The following is a 19,492-nucleotide window of genomic DNA, read 5'->3' as shown; positions in this document are numbered from 1 at the left end:
TAAACATTAGGTATGATTAATGTAATTATTGAAGACAAAGGACATGATTTGCAATAACATATCTACATAAAGGACGAGTTTTGTAATTTACTCTTTATTATATATATATAAATATATATATATATATATATATATATATATATATATATATATATATATATATATATATATATATATATATAGTGGAAGGATCCACTAAAAAGTGGATTTTGCCTAAGTAGCCTAAGAAGGATTGTGATTATGACACGTGGTAGGAATAAAGGGCATTTTGGTCCTTATAAATAGGAGTAAAAATGACATGTAACACCCCTTTTGTTTTTTAAAAATACAACAAAAAAATTTAGTACAAAAAATTTAGCACAGAAAATCTAGTACAAAAAAATTTATAGCACAAAAAATGTAGTAAAAAAAATATAACACAAAAAAATCTAGTACAAAAAAACATAGCACAAAAAAATCTAGTACAAAAAAATATAGCACAAAAAAATTCAGCACAAAAAATTAAGAAAAAAAATGTAGTACAAAAAAATCAAGCACAAAAAATTGAGAAAAAAAAAGTTTAAGACAAAAAAATTTAGCACAAAAAATTTAGCACAAAGTTATAGTGCAAAAATCCAATACAAAAAAATGTTATACAACATAGATATACAACACATTTTAGTGGGGTTTTTTAGTCTTCATATTTTATATAGCAATATGGTACTCAAACTAAAGATAAAAAGACGTTCGATTTTACGGTGAAATTTTTATAAAAAAAATAATTTCGTATAAAAAAGTTATGAACGTTTAAAAAACGGGAGTGAAATATGCATGTGGCTTGCATGTGGAGAGAGAAAGTCCATAAATAGAATTTTCCCAAGATACCCTTGCACTCCTCATTTCTCCTACACTTTCATCTTAACCATTGATTTGAAAAATGAATGGTTAAGATTCCTTCTCATCCTACTTAGGCAAAATAAACTTTTTATTTAATCTTACCCCTATATATATATATATATATATATATATATATATATATATATATATATATATACTAGTCGTTTACCCGCGCGATGCGGCGGGAAACATATCACTTAGGTTGGTGAGTTTAGGGCTATGTACGGGGCAGTTCGGTTTTGAGCCATAAGCAAAACCAAATTCGCGATGCAACAAAAAACACAACACTTATTAGTAATTCTAAAGGTGTGCATGAAAAGGTCCAGTTCAGTTGGGTCATAACTAAAATCTAAATTTTCGGTTAAGGTACATCAAAATCGGTCATGTGAATTTAAAGAGTTTTAAAAGAATGTAAACAAACCGAAGCCAACACAAGCAAAACCATAAGCTCAAAACTAATCAAACCAATCTACGAGCCCGTATGGTCATTGTGGTGTGCATGTTCCGTCGGTTCGGCTATTTTCCTCAACCAAAGCCATCGGTTAGTCTATTTTATTAACCAATCGGTTTTCGGTTAATCAGTTTGGTTTTCGGTTAGATTGACAATTTTTTGCTCAGTTATTTTAATTTGGGTCATTAGTAAAACAACAGTTGGGCTAAAAGATTTGCTTAATAATACATGAAATTGAGGACTCATTATTTTATTTTTTGCTTATAAAATACATATCATGGACCCATTATTATATTTTATTGTATAAAAAGGATCACATCAATGTCAATACCTAATTAAATAAAAAAAATAGTTCTCAAATACATAGGAAATGTAATGTTATGTGTGTACTGTAGTTGTGTGTCCTCTAAATTAGTAAGATATTTTCTAACAAAAATGTCATAAGACGATGTCGGTAGCTTTTGTTACCAAAATGGAATAAAAAATCAAATAATTTTTCTTTTGTTGTGTTCTTGGGGATCATCCGATGATAATCAGAGTTAGACCACTTAGTGTTATTCAAAGCAACATTGATCCGAATATATCATCTTTAAGTTAATTGTTGTTAATTGCTTTAAGTCCACTATGTATATTAAACAACATAATGGAGGGTATACTAACAAAAGGAGCATAATGAAGGGTATATTAACAAAATAAACAACACAAAACCATGCGTGGCAAATGTTTCTAACTACTCATGTTTCGATCACAAGTATATTAAGAGAAATCAGTTTAGTGAATCTAAAACAAAAACACCTTAAATTTATTTTCAATTACCCAAATATAAGATACTTTTAGAGAAGAAAACAACACGTTAGTCAAGCTGTCAACGAATATGTAAAGAGAATATACAATAACAACAAAAAATTAATAAAATACAAAAGCAACAATAAAGAAAATGGAGCTTAACGTGAACCCACGAAAATCCAAAGTCAAAAGTAAATCTATTACGGCTACTTTGATGTTGATTCCTTATCGGGTCATGGTTAAGAAGTCATAGCTAATTTCGTTCTTCTCCCTCGATGTAAGCTCAAAGCTGGGTTCTCTTCCACACATGAAAGCCGCCCTATCCAAACATGGAAACACAATGAACGGGTCAGGCCGTTTGGCAATGAGTCAAAACACTGAACGATGAGAGAACACATTTTTTTCTATTCTAGATATCATAACTAGGATAAAAACTATATTGTTAAAAAAATTATAGCATTTTATAAAGCGGTATAGGAGGTTTCTATGCATTTAGATACAATTTGAATGACTTATCAACTGTTTGACCCATTTGACATATTTCCTTTGTTAGTTAGAATCATTCAACTCCTAACTCATTTAACCCATCAGAGATTAATTAACAAGATAACGTAGATTGACACTTCAAATCATCCTTGTTACTTGTTAGACCATTTAGCCATCAGATCTTGAATTAACAGTCTCTGTCTAAAGACCATCCAAACAATAAAAGCATGTTTCAGTATGTTTTGACTAAACCAAACAAAATTAGACCATTTAACCTCCTACTTTTGCACAACCAGGTCATTATAAGTATCCTTCACTATAAAAACAATTGTTGGTTCGCCATCTATTTATCCATTCAACTGTGTCATTAAAGCATATCCAGCCTTGGCAATTATGTGACGCACCAGCAGGCAACACTTTCAAATTTTCAAACATCAAATAATAAAGACTGAAAAAATTGCTTCAAATGCATAACCGAAAAGCGGGTTAAGATTTAAAAGACTCACTATCATTCCTCATGTGCACACATGTAGAAATCATTTTCCCTGGGATGGCACACTTTGTTGTCGATCACTGGCCACTTCCTACCGGTAACCGACTCGCATACTCCCGTTCACCACAATTTGTGTCACTTTGTCTTCAATCACTGGCCAGTTTATACCTTCAAAGTCAAACAAGCTAAATGAAGTAAACAATGGGCACCTGAAGGAAGGTGGCGGACTGGGCCAAAATAGTGTTTGATAATTGCGGCGACACATAGGTGATTACCCACATGTTATGGCCATTGACAAACGCTTACCACAACATCTTGTTCCGATTATTGCTTCTTACATCCGGCACGATAATCTTCCGCCACCGCTAGATCTGAAGTCGTTGTCGGAACCAATACAAATAAAATGTAAAAAGCAACCTGTAACCTTCGAGTCTGGAGTTCGCCTGCGTAACCATCATCCTCCATCGCTGTCCGGCGTCCGCAGTTCGCCGCCACCACCGACAGTCACTATTGTCGTGGCAAATCACTACCAGAACTGTTAGAATTATCATTACAGTCCCCAAATTTACAAAATTTCTACATCAGTTGCTAGAACTAACAAGAATTGAAGCACGTGACCTACACAAATCAGAATAAAGTCGGCAGACTTACCTCAACCACCATCGACCACCGGGATGAGCATTTGGTACCGGTATCGGTACCCACTTGCCTCATTTTTCGGTACAGGTACCGGTACCCACTTTTCCCGTTTTTTTGGTACGGGTAACGTGTTCATCCCTAAATTGAAATACTTTTTGTAATCACATTTGACCCATTGAACGTATTTGAAAATTGCTTTTTTAATGTTTATAGTCAGTCAGTGAAACCCACAACCTGCACCAAAAAAATTACCAGTTTTGCTTTCATATTGAAACCCTAGCAACTCCAAATCGGTTCAATATATGTCGTGTAAGCAAAATATCACAATAAACATCAAACTATAGCTGATTGATTTCGATACACCACCTGCTCATTTGCTTATCAAAACATCTGGAAGACTCAGACATGTAATTGAGAGATGAACACAACTACGGGTAAAGCCATGGCTGCAACACACGGTTGCAGAGTGAGAACTATGCAACCTGGATATTGCCCCGCCAAGATGCTTCTCGGATCTTCTATGTACCCTCAAAATACAATCATCATCACAGTCTATTGTGTTATGTAACCCCGCTTTAAAGCATAATGTACAAAAATTTTTGCCACTAAACTTAAACAACCTTTAAAGCATGATGGACAAGTGTTTTAAGCACAAGAAACACATATGTAACCTCACAGGCTTAGCTTATGCATCATAGCCTCAACACTTTCAGTTCAGACATATTAAGAACACAAGCTCAGCTTTTGCATCACAGCCTCAAACACTTTCAGTTCAAACAGATTAAGAACACAAAATCCGGAGTACACAACTCCTTTACCACCCACCGACAACTGTAAAAGCAAAACTGAATCTTATCAGTAACATAGATCTATAACAAACATAATAAGCTACAAACATACCAGATCTTTAACAAACAAAATCAGCTACAAACAAAATCAGCTACAAACATACCAGATCCGGGCTGTCAATATTCCTCTAAGAACTCAGATATGCAAGTCGTGTAACCTCAGATCTGTCAATATTCATAAAAAATCCTCAAAAAATGATGGTAGATCTGAGAAATTTCAGCAGAAAAAAGTACCTTGCTCGACGGTGGTAAGGTAGATCTAAGTCGATGGTATCTCCACCGCTCCATCTTCATCTATAACAGAAGAAACAAAACAAACTCAAAATCAGCTAGAAAAAAATCAGCTACAAGCAAAAGCAGCTACAAACATACCAGATGATACTTGCAAGATAAACAGCTACAAACAAAATCAGCTACAAAAATCACCCTAACACGAACAACTCAACGGCGATCTGGTGTCGGATGTAAAGAGATTCATCATAGAGAAACCCTAGATCTTGATCTTGGAGCGCCTGGTTTTGAAACCCTAGAACCGCGTCTGGTGAGAGAGAGAGAGAAGAAGAAGGATGGGGGCGGATGTGAATGAAATGAATATTAGGGTTTAGATTGAGTGAAAGAAGGTATATATTGGATCCATTTGGGTAAAACGGGTCAAAGAGATCCGGTTAGTTTGTATGAGCTGCTCCGCGTGTGTTGAAGGATTTTTCAACACCTTTGTGCTTAAAAGGTTGTACAATGGGCTTCAAATGGTTGTAAAGTGGCAAATGACCATTTCTGTCCTTCCTATATGCTTATTAAAGTAGTATATATATATATATAGTCCTTTTAATACTTCTATTTCTTTGTTATTTTTCTTAACTTTAATGATTTGTTTTATGACGGGTTGAGATAAATGCTACCGATACCATTTGCTCATCCCTAATCACGGGTACCGTACGAACAACAACGGCATGGTACAACTTTTTTTGTTGATTTTCTCCAACTTTTAATGATTTCTTTTTTTTTTTAATTTCAGGGGTAGGGATAGGCTCGGCGCCAACCGATACCGAATCGGTACTGGTACCAAAAATACCTAAATAGATTAAGTAGTAGTGTTCACAAATTGTTTTGTTAGTATATATAATGAACTTAAAACGCAATGACCCAAAGCACCATCTTAACACAACACGATTATAAGTGGGCCTGACATAATACGACACGATACGGCATAACACAACAAGTATAAATATATAGATCGTGTTCGGTTCATACATTTTTAACCAATCAACCGATACAATTGGCACCCAGACTGAACGGATACATCCACTACTTTATTAACTTAAAAAAGATAAATAGATGTCCTATGATTCGACCTAAAAAATTGTCACTTACAAGATATATGAAACAATTGTATTTTATTCGGTAGTAATTCTTTATTCCTTAGAAGTTATAAATAAATAAAACAGTCACTTATCATGTTCCAAACTTTTGGAATGTAAAATATAAATTACCTATATAGAATCGGTACTGGTACCGAAAATACCTAAATAGATTAAGTAGTAGTGTTCACAAATTGTTTTGTTAGTATATATAATGAACTTAAAACGCAATGACCCAAAGCACCATCTTAACACAACACGATTATAAGTGGGCCTGACATAATACGACACGATACGGCATAACACAACAAGTATAAATATATAGATCGTGTTCGGTTCATACATTTTTAACCAATCAACCGATACAATTGGCATCCAGACTGAACGGATACATCCACTACTTTATTAACTTAAAAAAGATAAATAGATGTCCTATGATTCGACCTAAAAAATTGTCACTTACAAGATATATGAAACAATTGTATTTTATTCGGTAGTAATTCTTTATTCCTTAGAAGTTATAAATAAATAAAACAGTCACTTATCATGTTCCAAACTTTTGGAATGTAAAATATAAATTATCTATAAAAAAAATTAATAGATAATTGTTAAAAGTTTGAATTCAATTTAAAGGTTCTGAAAGTTGGGCATTTTACATTTGCTTAACCCACTACCAAATTGGAACCCAGTTTCCCAACCCACTTACACGGAGTTAATTTGTCGACTTTTGTAGTGGAAAAATCGTTGACTTTGACCAAAAGTCAACAAACAGTTAAAATTGAAAAATATGTCAGAAGTGGGATTTGAACCCACGCCCTCTCTCGAAGACCAGAACTTGAGTCTGGCGCCTTAGACCACTCGGCCATCCTGACTTTTGTTCATCACTTTAAGCAATATCCTATATCATAGCTAGACCAACGTACCACAGGTTCAAACATTGGTGCTCGCATTGAACCATTTTTCGTTGTGCTTGATTTGAAGTCCATCTAAACCTTGCTGGTTTAGAGTCTGGGAAGGCCGTCATGAATGTGGACCACATTTGTGGGGATTCTTAGAATTCAGGTGACCAAAAGATCTGCACTGGAGGCGATTTTGGTGGTGTTCGGCCTGTAAACGAACCGAACGTTCATGAACTGTTCGTGAACTTGTTCGGCGGGAAGTTCGTTTATGTTCGTTTATTTAATAAACAAACGAACACGAACAAAAAATTTTGTTCGTTTAATTAAATGAACGAACCTTGTGTTCGTTCATTAATATTCGTGAACGTTCGTTTATGTTCGTTCATTTATGTTCATGAACGTTTGTTTAAATTTTAGTAGATACATAAATAGTTATATTCATGGAACACCCAAAGAATTATCCTAATTGCAGATTAAAACATAATCTAGAAGGTCATATATCTTCACAAAGAAAATCAAAAGGGACTCCTCCCATCCATGGATTATAAATATCATATTAATTAGAAGCAATAATAGATAAAAAAATATGGTACTTGAACTTTGTTCGAGCGGCGATAAAATAAATTCGTTCTTTTAACTTGAACTATGTTTGTATGTATAGTGTACACACATATATCTGTCTATGTGATTGAGGTCTCTATGAAAGAATGGAGTAAGAAAAATACATATTTATCCCTGCAATTTATATAACTAATCACTCCATACACACACATACGTAATGGTATTAATATTGTTGTGCATTGTTATTTAAAGGTAAGAGTTTGTTAAAGATATTTAGGTGAATAAACATATTAGATATGAATTATTATTATTATTCCAATATATCCGATGTAGATATACCATGAATGGTATAGATGATTTGGTATTCACAAGATCCTTGTGTTGGGGCGGGTTTTGGCAGGAGCCACCAGTGAAGGTGGCTGACCAGCCGGGATAGAACTATATCAGGTTTGGTTCCAACTCTTTATAAAGCCGCATTTATTTGATTATACGTCAAGCCGATCTCTTTAAAGAACGGTGGTTAATCAATCAATTGCATTGACAAATTAATATAGTTTTTTTTTAATCTGCCTTTTGATATTTTCCTTATCTAGCCTTAGAAAGGACATGCTAAAAGAATGCATATAATCAAGGAACAACCATCCTCCATAATTTGAAGGTAGATTATAATTTGGGAGATTTCGAGGTAAATCAAAATATTCATTTTGTAGAACATTTCCATGTTTTGTATTTACTTATATTAACAAAGTTATGCCATAATGCAATATAATATATTTATAAAGTGGTCTGATTGATATGTATCAGGATATAATTTGGCATGCTTTTAATGGAAATTGTGATGCAAAGATTCTACAACTCATTGTAGGATCAGAGATATTTATATAGCATTAGACTCGATGGATAAGATGATTCAGGCTGTTGTGCATTAAAATATATACTTTGTGTAGCTTTCAATTTGTTTGATCAATTCAACCCATTTTAATCATTCCCCTTTTAGTTAACTTCTTTTCATTTGACCCATTTAAGATAACGCGTATATTATTACTATATATGCGAGACAAACAAAACATCACAAGAGTCTTGATTCCTTCCATTTGCTTCATGATCTTCTTTTTTGTCTCAGTCACTTACTCAGTTTTGATTTCTTGATCTTCAACCTCTTCGTCTTGGCTCGTTTTACTATTCACAAAATTTGGTTATTACACAATGAGATCGATTGTGTTTATTACACAAAATTTGGTGTCTTCTATGAGTAGGAACTTACTAAAATAAATGAATGCTCTAATGGTAAAATTATAATAGGGTTAAGTTATTCTATAAAAACATTTAAAAATAAAGAGTGTATAAAAACACAATAGATCGTATAAGATAACATAATGTCAAGCAAAATATAACATAATACTGAAAAATATAACACAGTGTCGAGAAAAAAGACACAATGGGTCGCAAAAAAAAAAAAAAAAAAAAAACGCAATGATGCAAATATAGAAAAACACAACCATAAATAAAAGACACAATGATAATACATAAAAATTATAAAATCTACAACCTATAAACCAAAACTGAAAACCTTCACATCGTAGAGTTTGATAAAACGTTTTCAGTGCCGTTCGAATGAGATCAATCAAAGTTCGTTTGATACCTTTTCTACGGCTATTATCCACTATATAAATAAGCAACATCTTTAAGCTTTGGGTGATTGTACCCTTGGCTTTGGGTGGTTTTCAAAAAAAAAATGAGAATTTTACGTTTAAACCCAATTCTTTCTATTTGTTACAAATTTAACTTACAAAATTGATTTTGTTCACCTTAAAGCCAAAACTTTTCTTCTTTTACAATTTAACCTCACAATTTTTCTACTTTTCATCTTTCGCAAATTTTCGATTTACGTTTCGTACTAACTTTTACGAGTTACCACGGAGCAACGTGCTTGCGTGGTTCCACGTTTTTACGTTTTGTTCATAATTTTGCGAGTTAACATGGCACAACGTCCGTAGTTCATGGTTTTTACGTCTATTGTTTTTCATCTTACAGGTTTGTCACAACGCGTGGGTCATTGATCAACTTAGTTATTTAAACACTATAAAGAAGCAACATATTTATGCATATATGTGTTATAATCTTGGCTTTTGGGGTTTTCAAAGAAAAAATGGTTATGTATATGGTTGTTGAAACATTGGCTTTAGGGGTTTTTCAAAAAAATTGATTTTTTTTTTACTTTTAACCGAAAACTTTTTATCTTTTACAATTTATCCTCACAACTTTTTTTACTTTCAACTTTGGTCCTTTATAGTTTTCATTTTCCGCAATTTTTCGCTTTATGCTTCGTTCTAAATTTTGTGACTTAACACATCGCAACGTGCGTATTTGGTTTAACGTTTTTACGTTTCGTTCTAAATTTTACGAGTTTACACGACTCAGCGTGTGTGTGTGTGGGTGAACGTTTTTACATCGTCTATTTTTTTCCCCGTTTAACAGGTTCAACATAACATGCGGGTCCTAAATTGACTTAGTTATAATTAAAGTATCCCCGCCGCATTGCGGCGGGTCGTAATTCTAGTTTTATTTATTTTTAGACCCTTTCTATTTTGATTTAAACCAATTATATTATAATATTGGTACTTTGACTATAATTTCATCATAAAGAATTCAACAACAAAACCTTTCCTAAATCCTTCCTGTAAAAAAAATCAAGGGTGGGGAGAAGACGTTGATGATCATACCACACAACAAAATCAAAATTTAGAGAAGAAACAATTGGAAATTAACAACAAATTATATCAAAATCTCCATAATTTCTGCAATCCCACAAAAAAAGGTAACCCTAACTTGTTTTCCCCAAATTGAATTGTTCATTTCTTCTTGTTTTTCAAGATTATTATTCGTCTGATCGGCCCCTCGTTTGTTGTATCTTTAATTATACAGGCATGCTCCATATACATACACAATTAGGGTTTTGTATCTTTAATCTCCCCTGTTTTTCCTAGAAAAAAGTATATTATAATATAATATACCTTGTTGTATTGCCACCACCTGCCTGCATCGTCACCACCCACCCACCCACCCACCTCACCACCATCACCACTCACCATTTCCACCACCATCGGCCACTTTTCCGCCACCCACGTCATCAACCAACACCGCCTCCATCATCGTAAAACCAACAACCACCGCCATCATCTTCACTGTAAACCGGCACAACACCATCCTCATACCATCGCACCCTGCAAAAAAAAAAGAAAGAAAAATGTGGTTTGGCCAAAATTCACCTAAGTTAACTAAATTTTTATAATGGAGTTAGTAGGTTGGATGAAAATGGCAAAAAATGACAAAAATCAGGGACTGAAATGGCAGAAAACAAAACTATTTGGACTAAAATGGCAAGAAAAAAACTATTTGGACTAAAGTGGCAATTTTGGTCAAACCTCAGGGACTAAATGACAATTTACTCATTTGTATAAGTTGGTGAGGTACGATCTTAGAAAGTAGGTAAATGCAAAATCTTAAAAAATGGCTAGAAACTATTTTGTTTTTCGTTTTCGTAATGTCATACACACGACAAAGTTGCGCGTGCCTTTGTATGTATCTACACATTTATAGTATGCATATTCATGTACATGTATATTCGTACTTCTTTATGTGTGCATATGTATAATAGGGGAAAATTGGACTACGGAAATCGTGTAAATACTTGTAAGTATTGCTTTAACGATGAAACATAAGGCGGTTGTGTGGTTACAGACACGCCTCTCTTTCTCTTTCCCATTATGTTATTAAAGCAATGCACGGAAGGGCTTAGGCGATTCTCGTAGTTTTCTACTTAAAATTGGTTTTGTAATGAACACCCCCTATATATACATAGATCATATGTATGCATTAGGGGTGTTCAAAACCGGATATCCGAAAATTCGGATATCCGAATTTCGGATATCCGAAATTTTCGGATACCAGATTTCACTATCCGAATCCGTATCCGAAATTTCGGATACGGATTCGGATAGTGAATCGGATATCCGAAAATCCAACTTTTTATTTTTTTATTATTTTTTTCATATTCGGAAACAGATATTTTGGATAGTTTCGGATATCCGAATATAAGTTTTCGGATATTTTTCGGATATTTCGGATATTTTCGGATACTTCGGATATTTTCGGATATTCGGATATCCGAAAAAAATGAAAATTAAATTTTCGGATATTTCGGATATCCGAAATATCCGAAAATTTTGAAAATCAGTATCCGAATCCGAATCCGAAAAATTCGGATATCCGAAATTTCGGATATCCGATTTTTCGGATATATCGGATTCGGATATCGGATATTTCGGATCGGATTTTCGGATACGGATAGTTTTGAACACCCATGCATGTATGTTTGTGTTTTTGTAGAGATGGAAATGCTATACAGATTCATATGTATATTAGTATATTCATGTATGTAACATATGTATCGTTCCATGTTTAGATAATTGATGGCAAGCGAGGAAGATGCCATGAACTCGCAATCAACCGAAACACACACAGAAGTCGGTGAATTTACTTCATGTATTCATGAATCCGATAAAGATACCAAAAAGGAATCAGAGCTTCTTTGGCGAAGAGTAAAAACAACAACGTTATTGACATATTTGGAATCAAAAGCGAGAATCATGACGGTTCCTCATCTAGCCCTCACCTCGTGTGGCATCAAACAGTCTGACGTTGAAGGGTTCATTGATAGAACTGGTACACCCATGTCTAGCTGGTCTAAAAATGTCAACTTTTTTGACTTTGACTGTCGGGAGGCTGAAACATCGGTTGGGGTCAATAGTCAACACGGGCTACTTGACGAACAAGACGCGTCGTACATGGGGGAAATGCTGAATAGGGTGCAAACGGTTACCGATGTGATGGAATGTCTAGTGAAAAGGGTACTTGTGGCAGAATTAGAAAGTAATAACGCGAGACAGAAAGTAAGTTTAGGTCAAGAAGAGATTAAAAAAAAGTCGATTCAGATTGAAACCATGTCAGAAAAGTTAGATGAAATGGACCGTTTTGCATCGGGTACAAATTAAACTGAAAAGCGAACTTGACCCGTTACACAATAACTATTAATAAGCAAGTATATGACCGTGGGGCTCATGAGGATGGAATGCGTCAACCAGTGATGATGTTGAGTTTATAGGAAATTTGTGACCAGTGGCGAAACTTGAGATTTCCGACCGAGGGTTGAAAACGTACACACCCAAAAATTTCTATAAAACGGGGGGTCGAAAACGTATATACCCAAAAATTTCTATACGAAAACTACATACCCTCCACTACTGAGCGAAAAGTTCGGGGGGTCGGCCGTCCCCTCCCGCCCCCACTATCCTACGCCCTTGTCTGTGACGTAAAGTATTATAGCGGTACTGCCATAGATGACTAACAAGCCTGAGATTACATAAGTTTCTTAAACTGAAGTGATCAAGAGTGTACTAGTGTGTGTTTTGTGTATGGCATGAAACAGGAGAACTCATCTCTTTGTTAGTTTGTAATGAAAGCAACAAGAGAGAGTTCTATCTCTCTACATTAGAGGGTGAATGACGCCAAACCCGGCGGGAAAGCCCGATATCCAAATTAATCGGGAGGGTCATTCGACGGGTATTTGGGTACGAGGTTGGTTTAAAAGGTTTCATGGGTTTGAGATGAGTATGATATTAGATGATGCCGGTCCAATTATCCAACTTGTTTACATGCATCGAAAACCAATATATTAATAGGGGTGGGATTTGATACGATTGAAATTAACCTACTAAACCTAAAAATAACTAGAGTTATTATTATTACTCTACAATTTTGAACTAGAGTAATTACATTGTAAAAATGAAGTAGAGTAACAATAATTACTCTACTTCAAAAATAGTAAGTAATTACTTTAATTCTGAATTCTTTCGTTGCCAGGCAAAATTTGGGACTGATTTAAGGAGAAACATTTTTATTTTTTATTTTAAAAAAGGTGCGATAAAGTATGGATATTACAATCTTAGATTTCATGTAAATCATCGGTTGATTGATATATAGATGACTAGTTTAAGAACCCGCGAGGTTCGCGGGTGGACTAAAAAACAACTGAATAACTTTAATTTATTGAAGTAATCGTTTGAATTAAATAAACGTTCAAGTAATAATCAATTAGTAAACTACTTTTAGACAAATAATGAAATATCTCGAGATACATGATGATGCAAATTTGTGTAATATTGTGTTTATTGAACATAATAATGTTATTATGATTTTTATTGAACATTTACACAAAATGTAATATCGTTTGATGAATGAGTACATGGATATCACAAGTCACGAAATACTTCTTTGTAAACTACATTTGTCGTTTTATTAGTAGGTTTGCCGTCATTGTCCAAAATCAGAAGTTTAACTCCTTGTCTGGTTTTAACTCTTGATAAAGCAACATACAGCTGACCATGGGTGAAAACGGGTTGCTTCAGATACAGACCAACTCTAGACAGTGATTGTCCCTGACTCTTGTTAATAGTCATTGCGAAACAAACAGCCAACGGAAATTGTCTCCTTTGAAACTCAAAAGGAATTTTTTTATCAGAAGGTATCAAACTAATCCTTGGTATATAAGTGCGTGTGCCTATGTTCCCTCCAGATATTATCTCGGCTTCTATTACACGGTTATACATTTTTTTGACTTGTAGTCGTGTACCATTGCAAAGCCCATTTTGTTGGTCAATGTTACGTAATAGCATCACCGGCACGCCTACTTTTAGTGCTAGCCTATGATTAGGTAAGCCGGATACTTTAAGACCGTTAAGCACATCAGGAGAGTATAGTTTTTGTTGTGTAGCGTTTGGATCTTCAGACTGACAAAGACTGTCTGAACTAAGATACTCTCGTTCTTCTCCTGGGAATAGTGACAACAACCGATCATTAATTTCATGCACAACCTCGTTCTTAGGTGCAAGTATAGCCCTCTCACTGAAATAATTCTGATTGTTGAAGTTTTCGAGAATTGAAGGATACACAAAATCAATTAAAGTTGAAATGGGATCCGATGTATCAGTGATTAGAAGGTCGCTTGGTATTTCAATTGACGCTTCTCCATCATTTGGACCACCAACATTTCCCTCACCTATATCCAAAAGCCATTTGGCAAATTGTTTTATTTCTTCAGCGTCCGATGCTGAACTTCCTACTGTTAACCTCATGTTTTTTGTTAATCTCATCAACTTACATGTATTCCACAGATAAGACGAACTTATTGAGGCATTGACAATCTCTTGTCTTCCACCATTTGGAACAACAGGAAGGATCTGTCTAAAATCGCCTCCTAAGACAATAACCTTCCCTCCAAAGCGGATGTTTGATCTGTTTGAAGTTTCGATATTGAAAATGTCGTTCATTGTTCTATCCAACGCTTCGAATGCATGCTTATGGACCATAGGCGCTTCATCCCATATAATCAAGTTTGTTTCGTGTAGTAGTCTAGCAACATCTCCATTCGGTTTTATATGACAGACTGAATCCTCAGTAAGATTCAATGGAATACGAAACCTGGAATGCGCGGTCCTGCCACCAGACAATAACAACGACGCGATGCCACTTGAAGCAACGTTTAATACAATTTGACCTTTTGATCTGATTGCCGCAGATAATGTCTTCCATAAGAAGGTCTTGCCGGTCCCACCATAGCCGTACACAAAAAAAACCCCACCTTTGTTACCCTCAACTGCGTTGATTATTTGTTGGAAAACTGACTGTTGCTCCTCAGTTAGCAAATTAAGTTGATTATTAAATTCAACTTGAAGATTCGTTTGGTCGTAGATACGCTCCTCATTTATCAAACGATTGTCTGAATCAGACATAGACGCAGTATCTGGGTACGGCATTGTCTCAAATCTTTTGAGTGATGAGTTGTTTCTGGCTAAGAATTTTTCAACTTCACTCAAAACATAGTTTTTAAGTTGGTGATCTGGAATTGATAAATCTGAAAAAAATTGGAAAAAAAAATATATTATCAAGTTATGAAATCAAAAAATATTTAATGAACCAAAGCATATAGCATAAATGAAACATAAAACCATGTTTTCTTTAAATGAAAATTATTTTTTTTTATAACGCAACCAAAAACAAAAAAAAAAGGGGATAATAACAACAGTTTACGTAAAACAATTACCTGTAAGACGATGATATTTTCTAAGTCTGTATATAAAGTCGTCTGTCATGTATCTCCATGTGCTTTCCCATACAACCTCAGGTCTGGACAACGTATTTGTTAATAGCAAAGTAGCAAATAAATTACGAAGATACGAAGGGGATCCTGTTTCATTTGCTTCTTTTATTGCCTCAATGTATTCTGCGTCATCGTCCAAAAGACCGAGTGCATAACATGCATCTCTAAATGTATCATATACCTTACCATCAATTGTTTTAATATCATCAAAAGATTTTGGTCCTTTCACTTTGTTAAGAAGAATTCTTAAATAATATGCTTCCCCAAGAGACGGACTTACAGCGTGAATTCTCCCAATTGACTTATGTGTTTTTCTAGGTTCCCAACAACGTTTATCAAGCTTCCATACATACCAACTTGGAAACTGAACATATGTAAGTGTACGGGCCAATGTGTCATTCGGGTCTTTGTTACGTTCCATCCAGGAAAGAAACATTGAAGCTTTGACAGATGGTTTGTTAAGCACTTGATTAATATCCTCGTCGGGACCAAAAACAACAGGTTGTTTTCCGGGAAGATGGAATGGCAGCCTCATAACAGATGGAGTCCTGTAATGCACATCGTATGCGAAGATCCTCCAAGATGCCTCACAAGCCGATAGATACCTACAATCATAGTATTCTTTGACCTCGTCTTGTTCTAGTTCTTCGTTGTTACTATCATGTTGGACAACTGCAACTGTTGCTTTATCAGGGCCTTTATTTATATATTTAAACAAATATTTAATTGATCCGGCTTGATTGCACCACTCAACATTTATATGTGCTTGGTACCGTTTCAAAAGTTTTTTGTTGTATGGCACAACACTTCGGTTGTCTAAGTCGATTCCATTTTTCACTACAGAAACACCATTATCTCTTCTTTTGTATATTGGGAATCCATTTGAATCCAGTGTAGTATGATCTTGAAATTTCTTTGGAAAACCCTTGGAACACTTATTGTCAACCATACATGGACAACTTAAATTAGCGTTACCACATGGACCATGAATCATATAGTCTTTCACAAGTGCATATAATTCTGCATCTTCTTCTTCATTAGGGATTTCTGCAGTTATAAATGGATCAACATGGTCTACCGTTGGAAGCTTGGATTCATTTTCTAAGAATAAGCATAGGTGGGCATGAGGCAATCCTCTCTTTTGAAACTCGATTGTGTAAACAACTGTAAAAAAAAATTAACCATTAGTAGATTTAAATATTATAAAATCAATATAATAAATAATTTGATAAATTACCTGCTGCAACTTTTCCAAATAGATGGCGTTCTTTAAAATCTTTGCACATTGAATCCAACTTTATTTTAAATAATCTGGTCAGTATATCGGGCCTATCTTCAGGTTTAAGATTTGTGTCTCTAAGAAACCTTTTTACCTCAGGCCACTTTGGATTGCACGTGATGGTTATAAAAAAATCCGGATAACCAAACCACTTACAGATAGCCATGGCATCTAAATAATTTTGCATCATATATCTCGCGCCACCGGTAAACGAAGAGGGCAAAAATATTCGTTTTCCAACGTTAGATATGTCTTGCTGGCCCTTATTTCTTAATTCACATAGACTTTCATAGCTATCTGACCTTAGATTCTTTTGTTGAAGTCGTATGTATTTAAGCCTTTCGCTCTCAATCATAGTATACGCATCAACCAAGAATTGTTGAAAGAGTCTCCTTGAATTCAGAATCAATGAAAACTGATTAATTCTGTCTTGCAAACGATATGCAAAGAACTCTCTCATCGTACAATTTGGACGTTTCTTATTGATTACGTCTATGACACCACGATGAGGGATGTCAATTCTATAACCATCATCACCATAAGGAAACAAAATAGGATATTGAAGTGCAAGGTATGAAGGATGCAATTCACTAATTCGTTTCAACGCACCTGTCCGCGTTTCAATAACTATATCTCTGTTGTTGATTGTGTTGGCAATATCCCCAACAATTAGAGCAGCAACTTCACCACATGTTGGTAAATTATATGTTCGTCCATCCTTTTCTCTAATACCAATTAGACGAAGCTTCAGATTAAGCTCAGGGTTTTCATGAAAACGGTCCCTAACCATCCTATAAGCTTTTACCAACTGATTTTCTGAATCTAAAAGACATTTTATATGTTCAATCAGTTTATTATCAAGTTCAGCACCACTCGAGGAGGATGAATCCTTTGAACGACTGGTTAAAAAAAATAGGAGTGTTACAAAACAAAAAGATTAATAAAAATACTACTGGAGAAAACTTTGATTGGAAAAAATGTTTAGTTGGTTATAAGTACCTAAATACGGATTGTCTGTTGGAAAGTTCGTTTTCAGTATCGAAAATGTAGAGCTGGCAAAATTTAGGTTGATCTCCGTCTTCCGGAAGCAGGCTTCCAGTGCTGTGGTAGTTCTCTCCACTAATTCTGTAGCAGAATGGTCCATTACCTCTGTTAACAGTGGGATCAACCTTACCACCCATTGACGTGAAAGCAAACATTGAGTTATACCGTCGAATATTATTCAAAAAATGTTTGCTTTCTTTATCCTTATACATAAAAAGTTTCTTATAACTTGGAACAGCATCTTTATAATCTGGTAGTTCTACTTTGCCGTAACCACAACATAAGAAATAGCATATTCTTCCTTTCTCTTTTCTTCCCCTTCCTTTTTCAGCATCCCATAATTTAGCATTGCATACTTCACAAGTAATACATTGGTCACCATGATCGATGTAATCTGTAAAGTTAGTTGAAGTAAAAAAGAATATTACTTTAAGAAGGAGCTGTTTGTATAAAAATAATATATACTATTTAGTTAATTCAATAAGTAAAGTAATTTTTATTATACCTGTTGAAACTCCTTTGTAGATTGCTTCATCTGTAGTTTCCTCTGTCGTCAAGTCAATCATTGGTATAGGAGATGTAACTCGCGATTTACTTATTAACTTACGTTTTCCTGGCGACATCCTCTGTAAAGAAGAACTTTCGAGAATAGTAGATGTGTTGCCAGAATTTGTGATGTTTGAAGATAGAGAAAAACGACGAATGTTAATTGGTGTAGTCATGTTGTTTGTAAGACAGCTAGCAGTACCTAAATAACATAATATACTCCAACTTATTAACTTTTTAAAACATATAAACTGTATTTGAAACTAAATCCGGATTATTAAGAAAATATAATATTTACTTGTAGGTAACTCCGACGATGTAGGAGTAGCATTGTGCGTGTTGGAAGACATCCATCTTAAATCAGTAGAAGATGATAAAGTATTGGAAGGGTGTAATTTTCGTCGTTGAAGACTTGTAGATCTTTTACTGTCTAAATATAACTTCCTTAACCTCCGTCTCTCTTTGCAGTCATTTTGAAGAAGTCTCGGGCCAAAAACTGTAGTTTTATAATAAACAATATTTAATTCACATATAAACATTATCCACTAAAGAAATTAATTTTTTGTTAATAATATCGTACTTCAAACATTTATTAAAGTTTTACCTCCATATCCAATGGACGCCTCTGTTGTAACATTGACCATGTCATGTTGAATGGATGAAGAAGCAGCGGTAGATGCTATAACATGTATAGATTGTGAAGTACCTATTTGCGTTCCATAACGTTTACCATCGATGTATAATTTTCTAACTTTACGCCTCTCCTTACTCTCATCTTGAGTAAGTTTAGGGATGAAAACTTGTAGACAATTATTGAATAGAAAACACATATAAGGTACATGAAATATAATTATAGGAATAAAATTTAAAATGTGGATACTCTGAATATAAAAACTTAAATAATACCGTTTGAAATGTTGCCCAATGGTGTTCGTTGCTGGACATCTGGGATAATAGTAAATACAGTATTTTAAAAACAATACATGTGTATACATACAATTTGATGTA

The 19,492-nt window shown here is 34.5% G+C and overlaps 2 protein-coding genes and 1 non-coding gene across 3 annotated transcripts; 1 reads left to right on the top strand and 2 right to left on the bottom strand.

The window, feature by feature from the left end:
- Positions 1–6,725: 6,725 nt before the first annotated feature.
- Positions 6,726–6,809, bottom strand: TRNAL-CAA. The gene has a single exon. It is a non-coding gene; the product is annotated as a tRNA-Leu (tRNA).
- A 3,244-nt stretch (positions 6,810–10,053) lies between these two features.
- LOC110915452 lies at positions 10,054–12,894 on the top strand. Its single transcript, XM_022160152.2, has 2 exons — positions 10,054–10,215; positions 11,863–12,894. The coding sequence occupies exon 2, from the start codon at positions 11,870–11,872 to the stop codon at positions 12,449–12,451; it is 582 nt and encodes a 193-aa protein (XP_022015844.1). The 5' UTR covers positions 10,054–10,215; positions 11,863–11,869; the 3' UTR covers positions 12,452–12,894.
- An 814-nt stretch (positions 12,895–13,708) lies between these two features.
- Positions 13,709–19,314, bottom strand: LOC110920388. Its single transcript, XM_022164601.1, has 7 exons — positions 19,089–19,314; positions 18,783–18,980; positions 18,444–18,686; positions 17,894–18,332; positions 16,853–17,793; positions 15,559–16,779; positions 13,709–15,369 (listed from the first exon to the last, which is right to left on the bottom strand). The coding sequence occupies exons 1-7, from the start codon at positions 19,312–19,314 to the stop codon at positions 13,709–13,711; spliced, it is 4,929 nt and encodes a 1,642-aa protein (XP_022020293.1).
- Positions 19,315–19,492: the final 178 nt, after the last annotated feature.

This window comes from Helianthus annuus, chromosome 16, assembly GCF_002127325.2.
Source record: "Helianthus annuus cultivar XRQ/B chromosome 16, HanXRQr2.0-SUNRISE, whole genome shotgun sequence".
Classification (NCBI taxonomy): Eukaryota; Viridiplantae; Streptophyta; class Magnoliopsida; order Asterales; family Asteraceae; genus Helianthus; species Helianthus annuus.
The sequence above is the reverse complement of the archived record's forward strand: the minus strand, read 5'-3'. Positions and strand labels throughout refer to the sequence as shown.

Excerpts from the sequence above, each read along its gene's own strand:
- LOC110915452 (XM_022160152.2), top strand. The coding sequence starts at position 11,870 with ATGGCAAGCGAGGAAGATGCCATGAACTCGCAATCAACCGAAACACAC.
- LOC110920388 (XM_022164601.1), bottom strand. The coding sequence starts at position 19,314 with ATGTGTTTTCTATTCAATAATTGTCTACAAGTTTTCATCCCTAAACTT. Across the intron at positions 16,780-16,852 it reads ATTTGGAAAAGTTGCAGCAG|TTGTTTACACAATCGAGTTT; the intron begins GTAATTTATCAA and ends TTTTTTTTACAG. Across the intron at positions 15,370-15,558 it reads AAAATATCATCGTCTTACAG|ATTTATCAATTCCAGATCAC; the intron begins GTAATTGTTTTA and ends AATTTTTTTCAG.